Genomic DNA, 18,109 nt, shown 5'->3' on the forward strand with positions numbered 1-18,109 from the left:
AAACCTTCGAAGTCTGGCCTCTGTAAGGGGTCAGTCTTCCAGCATTCCATCATGATATCGTATCTGTTTGAAAAAAGTTGAACAGTGACACTCTTTAAATTTGCTACTTTTTTGTCTAATCTATATATTTATTGATGCGTTAATAATATACATTTGTATTACAAAGGTATACATCTTCAGTATTACAGGTTGAAGAGCCCCCATACTGTTCACAAACTTATGGCTATGATCGGCAAGTGCGAATATGTGGCAGTCTATTTGTTTGAGATTCCCTCTGGCTATTGGTGCCACTTGCCAAGCTTTCTCAAAATTACTCTTATTAATATGTACTTTTAAATCTGTATGAAACAGGAAAAGGTCCTCACTGCAGTGTATCATGTCCAAAATGAACATCATCATAATGTAGTCATAGATGATAAACATTACACAGTATGAATGCAGACCTTGAAGAGGCAAAGAGTAGTATTTTCCTTTGAGCCGGTGTTCGTCATTATTTTTCTGTCCACTCTGACAGCTTTGAAATGCTAAAGCAAAGGTATCGGTTGCGTCTCATCATCTCAGCTGAAATGCAATTGGGGGAAGGGGGACAGAGGAAAGTTGAGCATCACTGGTGTTGCTGCGCAAACTACCAGGACTATCAATTTTACGAGGACAGTTACTTACAATGTTGCACTGACAAATTTTGGGCGTGACACCTGTACCCATTCTTCAGCAGGGCGGGGATATCTCTCATATACACCTCAGGAAACGGCTCCCCACCTGTTAGGAATTATCAGAGGGGAAGAGAATCGTGTTATCTTTATTGGACAAACTATCCAAAACATGCTCGTTAATCTGTGGAAGTGTAATTCGAGCTGTCTGCTATGTCAAAAGAAGAAGTTTCTTTCAAAGTTGTGGGTAGATAGATAGATAAATTATAATCTTTAGATAGATAATAATCTTTAGAAAGAAACCAACTTTGAAAGAAACTTCTTCTTTTGACATAGCAGACAGCTCGAATTACACTTCCACAGATTAACGAGCATGTTTTGGATAATTTGTCCAATAAAGATAACACGATTCTCTTCCCCTCTCATAAGTGGGCTGGCTGCTAATAACCTACCTTACATCGACAGCGAACGCAAGTAGCAAAAATGCTAGTTAACCATTAAGCTGCTTGCATCTACGAATTTAGCGAGAGCAAGTGTCATTTGAGCTTACCTTTAAAATCAATTTTGAAATTTTCATTTCAACTTACCTACCGTAAAGATCTCGTACACCAAAGCTCCACCTGAATATTTAGATAACGATAAAGATTTGGAATTATTCAATAATATTTGTCGCATTTAAATACTTGGATTTTCATGCTTCAAACGAAGCTTAAACATATTTTTCCGGCAATTTAGCCTTTTTTTCTGTCCGTTCCTGTTTTGTAAAAATAAATTCCCTCACATGAAAAATCAAGTGAGGAAAAGGCAGTTTAGATAGGAAATAGGAAAAAATTGAACTTCAAGATTGAAATTGAACTTAAAGAATTTGCCAAACCATTTAACCAAAATTATCTATTGAAACGAAATTCACACAGAAAACAATGGGGAGGGGGGTTTGACTATTTTATCATTTTAACTGTAGCGATTCAGCTATCTTCTTATGTTTGAATTTAAAATACTGTCATTTTGCTTATTTCAGAAAACTTTTCAGTAGAATCTGGGGATATTTTTTCGACTGTTTATGTATAGAGTCTCAGAAAAATAAAAAAACACACATCACTCTGAGTAGTATAAGCACCATTTCCAAACAGAGCCTCAGGTGCTGTACATTTAATCGAAAGACGGCCCCGTAGTCAAAGATCAGAATAAAAAAAAAATGGATTGAAAACTGCCCTCTTTGATCCAACTGCTTGAATACTGGTAGATTAAAATATGTCGTAAAGATATACCTCATGGGTTCGAACATACATGTCTTCTTCCAAGACATCCCAGGCCATTCCAAAATCCGTCATTTTGCAAACGTCTTCGTCACCAACCAAAACATTTCTCGCGGCCAAGTCGCGATGAATGATCTGACGACGAAAAAAAGGAATTATTTATTCCTACAGTGATAGTTACTTACAGAATAGCATTATGACTTTCTTCTCGCAACACTCTCTAGCTGACCTATAAAAAAAAAAAAAAACAAAAAAACAAAAACCTCACTCATTACCTTTCTCTTGAACAAGTAGTCCATTCCGTCACTGATCTGCCATGCGAACCGAAGTAGCTGCTTGGAAGTGAGACTGGTGCAAGAGGGTCTCGTATGGCGTGAAACGTCCAAAAAATTAACTGCGTGTCGTGAAAAAGGGAAAAATTAACCGTGTGTCGTCAATTATTTTTGTCCAGATAGCCTTGTTGTTTGTAGCTTTTCCTAAGCTCTGAACAATTATTTAATATATGTGGTCTATTTGGTATTTTTAGTTTGTTTTTCAGACTGAAAAAACATTTATTCGATGTATAGACAAAATCACCACAGGTATCCCAAAGAACACGAAATAAAAATGCACACTGTGTATGACGTCATTTTTAGAAGATAAGCACATGCTTGGTGGATTTTAGAGTCTGTCTGATCATCCCGGTCGAAAGTCTTGACAATGAGTGTGATTAAAGCCATTGTAAGTGTCTTTAGTGAAGGGTAAGAAAAGCCAATCGAAAGATATAAGTCCAGAATTCTGTTAAGCGACGAGCACAAGGAGTCGTTAAATGCTTTCGAAAAGCATCTTTCTGATTTTTTGGGCCTCAAGGATGTTGCGAACCTTGGGTCTGGGCCAATACACATTGAAGCTGTACCGTATAAGCAAGTGCGATGGAAAAGTTGAGAACCTTGACATATCTACCCTGCCGCAATACAAACTTGAACTACCATCATTGCTTACTGGAGAAAGCGAATTGAACGGTAAGTGAAAAGCTGAAATCAATATGTATTCGATACAAAACTTTAGTGTTACTGGATGGCTTCGCGGGGTGCTTTAGCGCCAATATTTTGACTCTAATAATGCGTAGCTTCACACTAGAATCAAGTTTTGCTTAGTAAAATTTCAAGTCAAATTTTGCAAAGCAACTTTTTTTTTACTTAAGAAACCGTTGAGTTTATCTGCACTTATCTGGGTTACATTTGGCGACGAGGACATTTGGCGACGAGGATAATTTTCCAAGTGTTCAAAGATTGAATTCGTGACATAATTTTATCGAGAAGGAAATCGTGCACGCGACTGGAACACCCGAAGAACAAGAAAGCACCTCAAGCGCACCATCGTCCAGCAACTCAGGCGGGGCGAGTGCAAAACAGGTCCTGGAAGTCCGTGGCCTTCCTTGCTTTGACCCCAAGGGAGAGCCAAGTTTGTTGTCTGTTCGATGGAAACGATGGAAACGTGCTTTTAACCTGTATGTGGCCTCGAAAGGAGTAACCAATGAAAGGCAGAAAGTAGCTTTGCTGTTACATTCAGGAGGTATTGAGTTACAAGAAATTTATTACACTTTGGTGTATGAAGATCAAGTGTTACGTGCACGAATGACCAACAAATGTCCGCTAACAAAGCATATATGAAAATAGACTCCCGAGTACGATATATGGCACGCAACAAAAATGTAACAACAAGCAGTTACCCATTTTAACTATTATTTGATTAGTTTTACATTGTCTAATTTACTTAGGTTAAAGATTAAGTTAAGCAGTTCATAAAGCAGGCTTACAATCCTTTATGCCGTAGAAGTGTTCGTCGTCTTGATCAACCTCCATCCGCCGACTGAAGACCACAGCGCTTGGCTTTCTTGATCTATCGCATTCTTTCCTTGTACACAAACTCTTCCGGAGGACTCCATAGTAAACTCTGTATTCTCTATCTTCTTCCTCTCTCGACTATCGTCTATTTCATCTCTTTCTTCTCTCCGGATATCGCAAGGTCAAAAGGTCATAGCCTTGTCACATCATAGCTTTCACAAGTTCAGTCAGCAAGCCACGAGGGTAAGCCCTCGGGCAAATCTCTATCGTACTTCTCACAAGCCAGCTTTTATACATTTACTTTAGTCATCTAGAATGTTCTATTACTATTTATAGCGTATTACAAGTTGTACTATTTTTTTGAAACTGCTGAGTCACATGAAAGAAGTTTCTGGAATATTACAGATTATAGATAATTCTAGAAAATTCTGGGATTGCGTGACAGATTCAGTAAAAATAATTCGATCCTCGTAACACAAAATATTTTATTTAACGATTGCGTTGCAGTCCTGGTTAACTATTTTACACCGAAAGTTAATGTTCCATTTGAGCGACATGTTTTCCGCCAAATGCAACAGATGGAAGGGGAAACTATCGATCAATTTGTGTGCCGTCTGCGCCAGAAAGCCATATCCTGTGAGTTTCCAAGCGTGGTTGAAGCCATCCGTGATAAGATCATCAAAAAATGCAGGGATCCAAAACTTCGTCGAGAATTTCTCGAGAAATCAAGTGAAGCAACCTTGACTGTGCTGCGAGAAAGTGCAAGAGTCCATGAAGCTGTTAACACTCAAATGCAGTCTATGGAAAGACCTGACCAGGTGAACAAACTGTCTCTGAATGATCGACAAGCAAAGAAAAAGGGGAGAAAAGGACAGAGACCTGGAAAAGAAAGGAAATGCTACTGGTGTGGTAGAACTGGTCATCTTGCACAGGACAGGAGCTGTCCAGCATCAGACAACACTTATAATAAATGTGTTAAAGGTGGTCACTTTGCAGCTTGTTGCAAGACAAAATCAACCAAGAAACCTAGTGGAAGACATCGTTCAGAAGGAGCTAAGAAAGTCTCAGAAGAGAAAGAAGAAGGTAATTATGCTTTTGTGCTGGATACGAAGAGTAGTAATGGCTTGAGTGGTGTTGATGATTTGTTTGTCGGAGGTGTGCAGTTAAAGAATGTCCTGATTGACTCGGGGGCATCATGTAACATTGTGGATCGTGCTACGTGGGAGGGTCTTAAACACAAAGGAGTGAAGTGCAAATCCCGAAAGTGTGAAAAGAAGCTGTAAATGCTTATGGCCAAACCAAACCAATCGAGATTGTTGGAACTTTTGAAAGTGAAATTCATTGTGAAGAGTCAGGAGAAAATGTGTGGATGAGTTTACTGTTGTTGAACGTCGTGGTAAAGCTCTGCTGGGAAAGGATACAGCTGAGAAGCTGAATGCGTTGAGAGTTGGACCTCCGAACTCACCACAAGCATGCTCAATCACAAGTGAAGGAACTTCTGTGGACATTGTTAAGAACTTTGCTGATGTTTTTTATGGAGTGGGTAAATTGAAAAATTTTCAGCTTAAGTTGCCTGTGAACAAAGATGTTAAGCCTGTTGCACAGCCTGTCAGGTTACCCTTTGATTTAAGAGACAAAGTTGACAAGAAACTGGCAGATATTAGATCTGAGCCCGCGTAAAAGCGGTTTTGTTTAAAGGTGCATGGAATCGAGGCACTTGGGCCAAAGGCTTTGTAAATTCTCAAAGGTATCACTGTACATTTCAAAACAACTCGCATTTTCCGCTATTTTTTTACTTTTATCGACAATCTGAAGCATTCAAAAGGCAAAGATAGCAATGGTTAGACATTGTATTGCACTCGGATGCAGCAACCGGAGCGATAAATCACATTGTAAGCATCTTTCGTGGCATTCGCTGCAACTGAAAAACAAGAAACTTCTGGCGACTTAGCTAGTCAAGATCAAACGGGAAAACACGCCCGTAAGTAAAAATTCCTTTTATACAGTGAACATTTTGAAAAGTAAGGCTTTTCCAAGTCATATGCTGGCAGGAAAGTAAGTCTTAGGTCGGACTCAGTTCCGACAATATTCAGTTTCTCCGAACAGAAAACCAAAAGGAAGGCTCCGAAGGAAAGACGTTCGATTGATGATGACTTTTCGGCCAGCATATGACTTGGAAAAGCATTGCTTTTCAAAATTTTTACTGCATAAAAGCAATTTTTACTCACGGGCGTGTTTTCCCGTTTGATCTTGACTAGCCAACTCGCCAGAAGCTTCTTGTTGTTCAGTGCATAGTTAGTAGAGGGGACTACCTCTACTAACTATGTTCAGTGGCAGTGAATGCCACGCAAGATGCTTGCAATGTGGTTTATCGCTCCGGTTGTTGCATCCGAATGCAATACAATGTCTAACCATTGCTATCTTTGCCTTTTGGATGCTTCAGATTGTCGATAAAACTAAAAAAAAGCGTAAAATGCGAGTTGTTTTGAAATATACAGCGATACCTGAGAATTTACCAAGCCTTTGACCCAAGTGCCTCGATTCCCTGCATCTTTAAACAAAACCGCTTTTACACGGGTTCAGATCTAATATTTGCCAATGGCTTAAAGAAGACATCATCGAGGAAGTGCCTAGTGGTCCAGCAGAGTGGGTCTCACCTCTGGTGGTAGTACTAAAACCTGATGGAGACATACGAGTCTGTGTGATATGAGAAGAACCAACGAGGCAATCGAAAGGGAAAGGCAACCTATTCCCACTATTGAAGAAGTTCTACATGACTTACATGGGTCAACAGTGTTCAGTAAATTAGATTTAAAGTGGTGCTTCCACCAGGTGGAACTTGAAACTGAATCACGTCGTATTACAACCTTCATTACACACCGAGGTCATTTTCAATACAAGAGGTTAATTTTCGGAATTACCTCAGCTCCCGAGAAATACCAGAAAATCGTAAAAGATGTGTTGATTGGCTGTAAAGGAGTTGCAAATATTGCTGACGACCTGATCATCCATGGATGTGGAATCAAGGAGCATGATGAAAATCTGCTAGCTGTTCTGTGCCGTCTTAGAGAACGTGGATTGACTCTAAATGAGAAGAAGTGTCAGTTCAGACTTCCAAAATTAACATTCTTTGGACATGATTTGAGCAGTAAAGGAATCGCTCCTAGTGAAGAGAAAGTGTCTGCTGTTCAAAATGCCAAGCCTCCAAAGAGTATCGTAGAGGTCAGATCTTTCTTAGGCCTTGTATTGTGCCAAGTTCTTGCCAGATTTTTCTCAAGTTGCCGAACCGCTCAGAATGCTGACGAGAAAAGACCAACAGCTTATGTGGGAAGATGCTCAGAAGAAATCCTTCCAGAAACCGAAAGATCTGCTAACCCGAGCAGAAACACTTGCTTACTTCAAGAACGAATGCAGGACACGCATTGTTGCTGATGCTGGTCCCACATGCATAGGAACTGTCCTCACTCAGCTACAAGATGGTCTGTGGAGAGTAATTTCCTATGCATCAAGAAATCTTACTGATGTGGAAAGGAGATATTCCCAGACGGGAAAAGAAGGCCTTGCCTTAGTATGGGCCTGTGAGAGATTCAAGCTGTACGTTTTTGGTCGAGAATTTGAGCTGGAGACTGACCATTACTTTGCAGTGCATTTACAACAAGTCTTCAAAGCCGTCTGCACGAATAGAACGATGGGTCCTTCGCCTACAGGGTTACAACTTCAAAGTGATCTATCGCCCTGGTAAGACAAACATCACAGATGCTCTCTCAAGATTAAATTCTGTGAATCGGAAAGATTACAGTGGTGAGAAAGCCGACTTCGTTAGAGCACTTGCACAAGAAAGTACACCAGTAGCTATGACCGCAAAGGAAGTAGAAAGAGAATCAGAGAATGATCCTGAACTATGTAGTGTTAGGCACTACATACAAAGTGGTGATTGGTCACAGTGTAAAATACCTCACTACTTGAGTGTGAAGAATGAACTTTGTGTGCTAGGAAAACTAGTGATGCGCGGAACAAGGATTATAATTCCCCAAAGCCTCAGAAGTGAAGTACCGCGCTTGGCACATAAAGGCCATCAAGGCGTTGTGAAGATGAAAAATAGGCTGCGAAACAAAAATGGTGGCCCAAAATAGACCATGATGCTGCAAAAGTCTGCAAGAGTTGTCATGGATGTCAAGTAGTTGGAGAATTTTGTGCACCTGAACCTATGCAGCGGGTACAACCACCCTCTGAGCCACGGCAAGATGTAGCAATTGATGTCTTAGGTCCTCTTCCTTCTGTAGAGAACTTGCTTGTAGTAATTGGCTACTACAGCCGTTTCTTTGAAGTAGTTACCATGCATTCAACCACTTCCCGGAAGTTGATGGAAGCGTTAACGCCAATCTTTACACAGTATGGATACCCATTCAGCCTCAAGTCTGACAATGCACCGCAGTTTGTGTCAGAGGAATTTGAAAACTTCCTGGCTACACATGGCATCCAGCGCCGGAAATCTCCACCCCTTTGGCCTCAAGCTAATGGCGAAGTGGATTGCCAGAACAGAACTTTGCTAAAATCACTCAAGGTAGCTGAAGTAGAAGGCAAGAAATGGAAAGATGAATTGGATAAATTCTTGTTGGCCTATAGAACCACCCCTCACAGTAGTACAGGGGCAACCCCAGCATTCCTTATGTTTGGAAGGGAATTGAAGTCAAAGCTTCCAGAGTTGTGTCCAAACAAAAGTGTTCTGGATGAGAGCACGAGATATCGTGACTGGAATCAAAAGCTTGCAGGCAAAATGTATGGAGACAAACAACGGCATGCTGTCGACAACCCAATTGCACCTGGAGACAAGGTTCTTCTCAAGAACACCAAGCAATCTGGAAAGTTAGCTGCCAATTTTGAGCCCAATCCTTACACTGTTCAGACAAAGGAAGGGCAAGAACTACCCTTGAAATCGACTGATGGTACAGTGCAGCGGAGAAACGGTTCATTCGTTAAGCCGTACAAAACCCCACAGGAACCGGACAGCTCTATTGGAGCTGAAACCCTAGCGGATCGTGTGGTCCCACCCTCAGTTGCTGACACAGCAACCACAACTGAGCCAAAGAGTAGACCATCTCGAACTGTACGAATGCTAGCTAAGTTTAAGGACTTTGTGTTGGATAGGTGAACAATTTTGAAAGACAGTGCACTCTTAGGATTTTTTTTTCTGGATAAGTGAACAGTTTTGAAAGACAATACTCCATTTAGACTGTTTCTTGGGAGTTAAATAGACTTCAATCTCGTCTAAGGTTTTCACTTGTCATTCGTTTGTTTCTTTTCACAAAGAAAGGGAATGTAGTGTTGAGACATTTCGTTACTGTTATATAGACTTATCGGTGCGCTAAGAATCATGGTAACTGGCGTGCTCACTGGTGTAGATTAAAGAAACCGTTGAGTTTATCTGCACTTATCTGGGTATTAACGCCATGATTACAACGCTCACGTGCTACCGGCGGGTGCAGATGAATATCCCTTTTGAGATCTTGTGACTGACGTGTTTGAAGCATCTCACGCTGCGACTCGTGTTTATTTTACATGATTATAATCTAAGGAAGACCTTAAGGTTGTGTTTTCACTGGGCCGATTAACTAGCTGAACATTCTTTCAGGCTAGGCTTTGTTTACAAACCGACTTTTACTAGTTAAAAGTGAGAACTGTTTTCACCGTGAAATTTACCCGCAATCTAAGCCGCTAAATTGCAAAAGCGCGCTATAATAAAAAATGAAAGGAGCCGTAGTGCTTGGAATGACTTCTCTTGTGACTATTTCCGCTGTATTTTTGAGAAGTAAAAGAAGTTTTATTCAGCCAATGAGGTTTATGTCCTTACAAATAAGGAAGATGCGACGAATTGTTTTAAAGAATTCTGTCAATCCAAAAATGAAACAACGTTCAGCGCCATAAGCGCAAGACTGCATATACGTAGGCTTATCCAAGACCACAATTCTGGTTTAAGGACCTGGCCGAAGAAAGGGGAACGGTGGGACTGTAAATCGAAAGAAATGACTGTTGAAATCGTTTTCCATTTTGAATTTCTCAAGCTCAACCACGAGGGAATTGTCTGCCATTTACACCGCTGCTCTCCCGCGTGTATCAGCGACTCAGTCGTATTATTGCGGCATGAAGGCCCATATTAACTAAATACAAGAGCCGTTGACGAAAATACTTTACAAAAAAACAAATTTTAAAAAAGTGGGCTTTTCAACTATGGCTTTTACGGCCAAGATACTGTCATGGCGTTTTCGCCACCTGAACATTGTAGGTTTTTTGCTCAAAAGAAGGCCTACCAAGGGGGGGTCACGGGCAACCCAGGACCCCCCTAGCTACGCCCTTGGTAGAAAATAATCATCAAAATATATTTCAGAAATCTTCAGTCCCAACATCTGAGCGTGTAGAACAGCCAGTATACCAGTTAACATGAGGGAAGCTACAATGAGATTCGATAAACTAGTCCCAGAGTATTTTGCCAAGAACTCCTTAAAGTGTACAAGAAACGACTCATCGGCGATAGGTGGTCTATAGAAGGTTGAAAAGAGAATACAAATGGTAGGATTTAGACGTATCTCAAGAGCCAACATTTCCACCTCAACCTCCACGTCAGTTCTATGTATACAGGGAAGATGACAGCGGACAGCCACCAAAACTCCACCACGCCGATTGCATCTATCCTTACGATACACATTATTATATCCATGAAACGGCAGTTCGAAATCTTGAAAGTCTCCATCAAGCCAAGTCTCTGTTATAGCAATGATATCAAACGAATCCATAAGCAAAAGGGCTTGTAGGTCGTGCGCCTTAAATCTTATACTCCTAGCATTAAGGAGTAGACAACGGGAGGATTTCACATCATAATGGCTAGCTTGAGTAGGTGACATATTAGGCATTTCGTGAAGCGATAGAGAAAAGTCAGACGAGGACTTCTCGAAGAAAGAGTCAGAAAATTGAGGCATACCACAATCAAAGCAAGACCAATCTTCACCAGTGAACGCTAAAGCCTGGTAGATATCGTCAGACATGCCAATACATCGGCAATGAAACCAGAAGCGACAAATATTAATATCACAAAATATTCCTCTCTGGTTACATTTCACAAGCTTGCCACATACTTTACACGGGTGCTTGAATTTTCGAGTGGCGCGAGTTTTAACCGAGCTTGAGCAAGGAGGAACATCAACGCTCTCGCAACCAGGGTTCATTTCAACGTCCCCACTGAGTAGAATTTCTACAATGATGGATTAAACGTAGAAATTCTATTAGAGTAATAAGTATATCGTGTAAAGAGGAACTTGACTCGCCAAAGCCGATATCCAATATGGCCGCCTCCACGTGGTTCAGTTGGAAGCAAGCAAAGCTCACGAAATCGTTGCCCAAAAAGCACATGAAAATTTCTTACTGTAGCGCCAGGAGAAACAGAAGATGGAAAGCTAACCCCTCGGCCGCAATATACAGATATATGCCATACGAAAAGGCAAAAAAAAACTAAATAGTAGGAGTTCATAAAATTCCCCCCGCTCCGCATGTCGCACTGCTCTGCGCTGAGGTAAACTGCTCCAGCATTCCTCAGCCTTCGATCCGAATCTTTCAGTTTGGAAATGTAGTTTGCAGATATGCCACGCACAACACGTTTTGCGTTTTTTTTCCAGCTACAATGGATTAAAAAAAAATTAATCGCGGTGTCCCAGTGCGTCACCGTCTCGTCTCTTCAGTCCTCGCCTCCCCCTTCTCCGACCTTAACATCCCCCTCCCCCGATCCTACCAAGACAAAATGTTTCTTTCACGTTTAGCACTTTGATCGACGAAAAACATGGCTTTTTCTCGATGTAGTGAAGAAGTTTCACATTATCATGGCGTAAGGACACCAGCACTCATTGTGCTAATTTCGTTAAAAGAATTTAGAAAAATTTCACATGGTTAGCCAACCCACAGTAAATAGCTGTTATGATATCTTTTAACAGAAACATCAATTCACCTTCAAAAATAATATTTAAAATATACGTCCGCACACACAATTGTAAACACTGATGAGGAATACGGTAGGTTAATGCTATAACGAAATCATGTGCTAAACCTGACTACTGGACTGTCTAGAAAAGGACAAAAAAGACCTTTTTAAAAATTTTATGAAGAAACTAGTCGATAAAAACTATTACTGGACATTACTTTCGCCAGGATAACGATATTTTAAGAAATAGTCTTGTATCATCAAGGTTGGACGACGATCGACGTCCTGTGTGACTTGTAGTTGATTTGCTACTTGATGTACAATGACAACAACACGACTTAACGAATAAAGCGAAGATCTAGAGTTGGCAATTGACCGCGTTAAGCCTCTGCGCAATTAGCAGGACACTTTTACAGAGTAGCACTGACTGCCTGTTTACCATTTCAACAATACAATCCGTTAAATAGCCTGAAATAATTACAACTTATAACTTTTCCTCAGTAATTCCGGCACGCGCTAATTCCGTCACGGGTGTGTCAATTTCGTTGTGGCCTCACGAAGGACGTATACTGATATATTTTACTTGATATCATACATAACAGAAATTGGAAATTATGTGGCACATATTCACTATTTCATGGATATCACCAAGATATGTATTGCCTAAACATTTTCAAGACAGATTTGTTGGAGCATGTATATATACAAGTATCCTTAGTTTACGTGGCTGCGTTCATAAGAGGCACTGTATAGTAAGGTTACACAATGAGATCCATTACCATTTAAGAATGATAAGTGGTACATGGGTACATCTACATGGCTATTTTTGTTGGACGGGTGATGGTTAAACAACGCTCAAAAAGCGTCACTTTAGTTCAGTAGGGTTGATCCGAATTGACAATGTACAAAAGAACAACGACCGAGTTCAGTATTTGGCTTATCAACTAAAGTATTTAAACATAAGTTATAAATTGCCTTATATAAGCGATATTTAAAATACGGAGTTTATACGGATATTCGAGGCACCCACCCCACACTTGCTAATATCTTTTTATCTATCATTCCCTTTGGTAGAGATCGACAAAGATGACTAATGTTTTTGTTCGACAGTGGTGGACCTCTCAAAATTGATAACGGTGAATCATGGTCCGACATCTGTTCCACGCCTACAATTGTACCTCCAGTGAACTCCAATCCATACAAACATGATTTTCAATTATATCAGAATACAGAGTTTGTATGGGAGCCTAATAAAACGGGGTTTTGACTGGGTAAGTAGAGCTGTCCACTTACGAGTGTCCGTTAAGGGAGCTTCGGCACCGATCAGCAAATAAAATACGCCGTCTACACATGTTATGTATAATCCTAATAACGTAAAAACTGCAACGAATCACCACCGAGATGAAATTTGCCAACGGTGAGAATTTATCAAAACTTATTGTGATGATTAGCCAGTCAGTATAATCCTACACAATGTATTGTTATTTTTTGGGTTTTTCGAGAAGTTTACCCGCTATTAGCGCGCGCACATAAACAAAACAGCGGCTGTTTCTGTATGGTTTTGGCAAGCGCCAGATACAAAATGAGTTTTATTCATCATCAGATAATTCGTTGCCTGATGACAGTTCTAACACAAAGGCCTCATCGTACACAACTTCCTCCATCATCGATTCGTCTGATTTCTCGTCATCTGGAAGATAGCCGATACCACTCAAATTAGCTTAGGCTTTTGCTACCTCAGCATCATCAATAGGTTTAGGGGAATCCAAGTTACCACCCCATAAAAGCAGCAGCGAGGGAATGTGTTTACAATGAATCATTCCTGCATTAAGAGGGTTATCAGTGTGAGGCAGAAGCGCATCCACTGATTCGTCTAGAAGCCTCATTTCGTTTTGGAGGAAAGAGACAAGGCGATTCATTTCCTCCTTCAACAGCTCAAGCTCCTCCGGACACCTGTTGTGTAAGCAGAAATGGTCAATTATCTGCCTCCTAACAAGAGCAGGAACGGTGTCCCCTTCCTCTTGGAATTCAGAGTAAATGCTGCTCTTAGGATCCTTAGCATCGTCATAAAGAATTTGGGGTACATCATTGGGAAGATACCCATTTACTTCGGACAAAGTTTTGAGGACGGACTTCGCGACTTTGTTGATCTGCTTTGCGAGCTTTATGGCAATTGCTTGGCCATCTGAAAATTAAAAAGTTCACAATAACTAAAAACGCAATGCAGTGGCAGTTTTATGGGTTAGACGGTAAAATGTAAATGTGTAAGGCTTGGGAACTGGGAAAATTTAGCCCTCATACCCCTTCTCAAATAGGTAAGTAGGAATTTCGCCTTTTACAAGTTTAATCACTTTGAAAAGCTCAGGTACTCGCTAATGTAAATCATGAATTTGGTAGGTGCTACGTCCACACACAATATACCTGAGTCTTTTAGACATGAGGAGCAAGCTGACATATGATTCGTCCAACTCGGCAGTATTAATCATGTGACAGATTAATAATGTATTAGTGAATACAAAAAAACCTGTTTTCCCTACTGATTGTTAATAAATGCTGAGGAATAAAACTACCGTGTTCTTTTGGTTTCAGCGCTTCAACTCCTTCCTTTTGCCACTCTTGTATCACATCATCACAACCTAGTACTGGTAAATACATGTATTGCAATAATCATATCGCATGCATGTAAGTCATTGTGCTGTTTTTCAATGCAATGGGTAAAAAAAAGGTTTAAAATGTATACCTGGAAGTTTTTCAGTGAGTTCCTCAAGCTTTGCACTGACATCCTGTAGAAGAGTTTCTGCCCTTTGAATATTAAAAGGAATCAGTTTAATGTGTGCTAATAAGACTAATCAACCTCGACTTACATCTTAACACATGTCCTTGTTAAAAAAAATGAAGAGCTGCAACTACAACAGAAAACACAGGGTAGATAAAGCTGTCCAGCTAAAGTTCTGGTTTGGGTTGTTCAAAGCTGTGTTAAGATAGCCCAGGGTTAGTGTGAAATTTGATTTCAAATCTGAAAGCTCTGAAAGAAAATTCAGCTTAATTCCATTTGTCTACAATTTGATGATTAAATGTTCTAAAAAGAACTAGGAAAATTATCCCAAAATGGCTTTTGATTAGAGAAATTTGGAAACCTGGATTAAAATTTAACCCTGGGTTAGAGCTAATTGGCCTTTGAACAACTGGGCCCTGGTCAATAGTTGACACATCTTTTACTTTTCAGCAAAACCCACAGAACTGTGAAAGTTATGTGTTCAATAAAATTAACCATACCCAATTTGTGATACAAATGTTGGGAATAGTGAAGAAGCCCATCAGTCTAAACATCTGTCCTTTTGTGAGCACTCACTTCTTTGGTGACAGAAGAAAACCTATGCAGAAAGGACCATAACCTTTCCACCCCTTCATCATCTGTCAATCCAGTTCCCTTGATCCTTCTTAGACTGTACTAGATCTACAGACAATCATATTGAAGATAAAACCTAAGCATTAATATGGCATGGACCTTACATCAGATAGTTAGCCAATATGTGTACTAGCCTGCAGTGCAGGCAGATTTTAGCAGTGTGAATGAATACTTCCAAATCAAGTGTTGAAAGCACCATATTGAATTAAGAAAACAGTGGAGAGTTGGAGCAAAATCAATTTTTACCGAGCCAGTTGGCATGAGACCTCCTCCCGCATTGCATTCTCACCCCAACTTTCCAGTAAGACAAACACTCAAAAGATGGCAACCACCAAACCCACCTGCACTGCAGGCTATATACTTAAAAATTTAATTTTCAATTTAGGTAAAACTAACCTTGAGTAAAGGCTCACTGGCCAGTGGTCATTATCAAAGCTGATAGGCTTATGTAGGGTGGCTACTCTTTTATAAGGAACATGTACATCTGCTTAAATATTTTACCTTGCTTGCTTAGCTGACCCTTGCACATCATTTGCTTTCGATTTTGGAAACTGCTTTCAGATTTCTGATCCCACACTGCTGACCCACAAGGCCATTTACCGTTAAACTTATATATACTAACCTGGCATGATGCCTTGTGCCCATAGCAATGGAATATGGGTATGACAACATCAACACTGGCCTTCCAAGAAGCTTTCCTGAGATGAACACTGACAAATATAATCATGTAAATGAAAATTGTGTCAGCAGTAATAAACTATTCTGCAGTTAAGATGTGATCCTCACAGATAATCATGCAATTTAAATGTAAGAAATAATGGGAATTTAACCAAACACAAAGAAGAAAAGAATCTGGACCCATTGGGATTTGAGCCCATGACATTGTCATTACAGGAGCATTACTGCTCTACCCACTGAGCTATGAACCCCCATATGTTGGGAGCAAGCCAGTACCCATGAAAGGAAGTGATGAAATAGACAATGGAATTATGTGACCTGCAAAAATGACAATTTATTTGATGAAGGCAGTTGCTCAAAATTCAGTAAATAACTCGGATGATTTCATCTTCATTTCATTTCCACAATTCACTTAATTCCAGTCTGTTCCAATAAATTACTTCATTTCATCCCAAATTTAATAGAAAATAGTTTGGACAATTCTACATAATTAAATACCACTTTAGATTACCATTTAGCCTCCTGCACATCCATGTTCAAAAAATTTACTTACCTTCAAATGGTGTGCTAATAGACAAGCAATGTCATACATGATGATTACTCTGCTTCTGGTGCTCTTATTAAGACTTCTAAGCCTCTTAAGCTCATAAACAGAGTATGATATTCTGTAGAGAAAAAATATTATTGAAAAGGTGAATTGACACGGATGTCGTTACACATGTCGTGACGTCGCGTCACGATTATGTTCGCAATGTATTGTGGTTAGTAAAAAAGGAATAAGCACGCCTTCAAGATGTTGTTTTTTCGGAAACGAGCCCTTATTCTATCTCGAATGGTTTAGCGAACCGCGAACTACGTGAACAGCAGTAGATTGTTAAATTTTGAATATTTTACAGTGAATCAATAACCAATTTTTTCTTTTATATCTTTTTACACAAAATCTAAGACAAATTGAATATATTTCCTGTAATATGACATTCAAATTGATAACAAAGTTATACAAAGGCGATGCTAATAGTGTAAAGAATCATAGGATGTCCCTGTATGGTATATACAAGTGTGCCGATTGTCAGCTTGACAAATTCATAATAATCATGGCTGTATCATGTAACTCTCTGCGTCTCTGACCATAGACAGACATTACATGTAGGATTGAGCACAACATTAGGTAAAATGTATTTACATACTCCATACCTTTCACCATGTTCTGATAACACAGCGTATTTGTTCACGGCTTCACAGCTTTACACAGCATTTCATTTTCACGGCTTTCGACATGCATCGTTCTACAACTCTTGCAAAGAAACTATATAAAAACCAGAGTCACGTGACCCTACAAATACTATCACAGGGTACCCCTACAAGTCAAGTCTGTCCGGTTTCTTACTTAGTCTAGCCGTGCAGGTATAACGGGCTGTAACACACCATGCTTTAAGTTATGGAATCCTTTAGGAAAGTCATGTCTGCATACTCGCCTACTCCTAGAACCGCACTCCCAGAAGCAGATAGCGTAATTTTTTTTCCATGAAGTAAAGTTTTTCGAATGCAAGTTTGTTTTAAACTGCAGTTGTTTACAATGATCTGTATCGCAGAGGTCAGAGGTCAGTGGTTCGAGTCCCGTACAGGCCTGATTTTTTTCAGGTCTGATTTTCGCTATTGCATAAATAGCGCTATCTACTGCGAGGATCGCACATCATACGTATCTAATACCGCAGTTCACAATATATGAACTTCATGTATTCATTGCATCTCAATGAATCTTCCTTCGCTTTTGAATTGCGGGGCAATTTGATTGGCTAGTTTTAGCCAATAGCAGCGATCTTTGCTGTGAAGCAGTGCATGCAGTAATTTCTAATGGGCCGAGCCCGTAGTTCTAAAATTTAGAAGTACGGGCTTAGCCCATTTAGAACACGCGAAGCAGGTGGAGTAAAAGTAACTTTCAATCCTTTGCTTTATCCTCCTCAGTGAGGATGAAATTCCAAGCAAATGTTTGATTATATCCAATGTAGGAAACTATCGTTTTATTCGGCCGATCTGGTAAGCCAGATATTTCCTTCCAACTTAAAACTTGAATTAAAGTATGTGACAATTCAGACGACGGTTTTAACATGAAGTTAAAATCGTCGTTTAAAACAGAGACGAATAATATAAAACGAAAAGATACAACTAAACGAAACAAAGTAAACAAAAAAAAAGGAAGAAAAAGCACGAGCTGAGGGAAAATCAAGTATGGAGAGGGAAATACGCTTTCTATTGCTAAAACGTTGTCAGCTTAACAGCATCAACCAATATTTATGTGGCATTAATGCGTTATGGGTAAGTGT

General features: G+C 39.9%; 1 protein-coding gene across 3 annotated transcripts; it reads right to left on the reverse strand.

Moving 5' to 3' along the window:
• Positions 1-12,733: 12,733 nt before the first annotated feature.
• LOC111346726 (uncharacterized) lies at positions 12,734-17,096 on the reverse strand. Of its 3 annotated transcripts, XM_022953999.2 has the most exons (7): positions 16,980-17,096; positions 16,339-16,450; positions 15,730-15,817; positions 15,051-15,155; positions 14,439-14,500; positions 14,269-14,340; positions 12,734-13,883 (listed from the first exon to the last, which is right to left on the reverse strand). In XM_022953999.2, exons 4-7 carry the CDS (start codon positions 15,110-15,112, stop codon positions 13,420-13,422), a joined length of 660 nt encoding a protein of 219 aa, XP_022809734.2. In that variant the 5' UTR covers positions 15,113-15,155; positions 15,730-15,817; positions 16,339-16,450; positions 16,980-17,096; the 3' UTR covers positions 12,734-13,419. The 3 variants fall into 3 exon arrangements, 2 of the variants coding, with proteins under 2 accessions (XP_022809734.2, XP_088584076.1); XM_088727950.1 differs by lacking the exon at positions 14,269-14,340; XR_015989628.1 differs by lacking the exon at positions 14,269-14,340 and having other exon boundaries at positions 13,806-13,883; positions 14,975-15,155.
• Positions 17,097-18,109: the final 1,013 nt, after the last annotated feature.

Source organism: Stylophora pistillata, chromosome 7 (assembly GCF_964205215.1).
Source record: "Stylophora pistillata chromosome 7, jaStyPist1.2, whole genome shotgun sequence".
NCBI lineage: Eukaryota > Metazoa > Cnidaria > Anthozoa > Scleractinia > Pocilloporidae > Stylophora > Stylophora pistillata.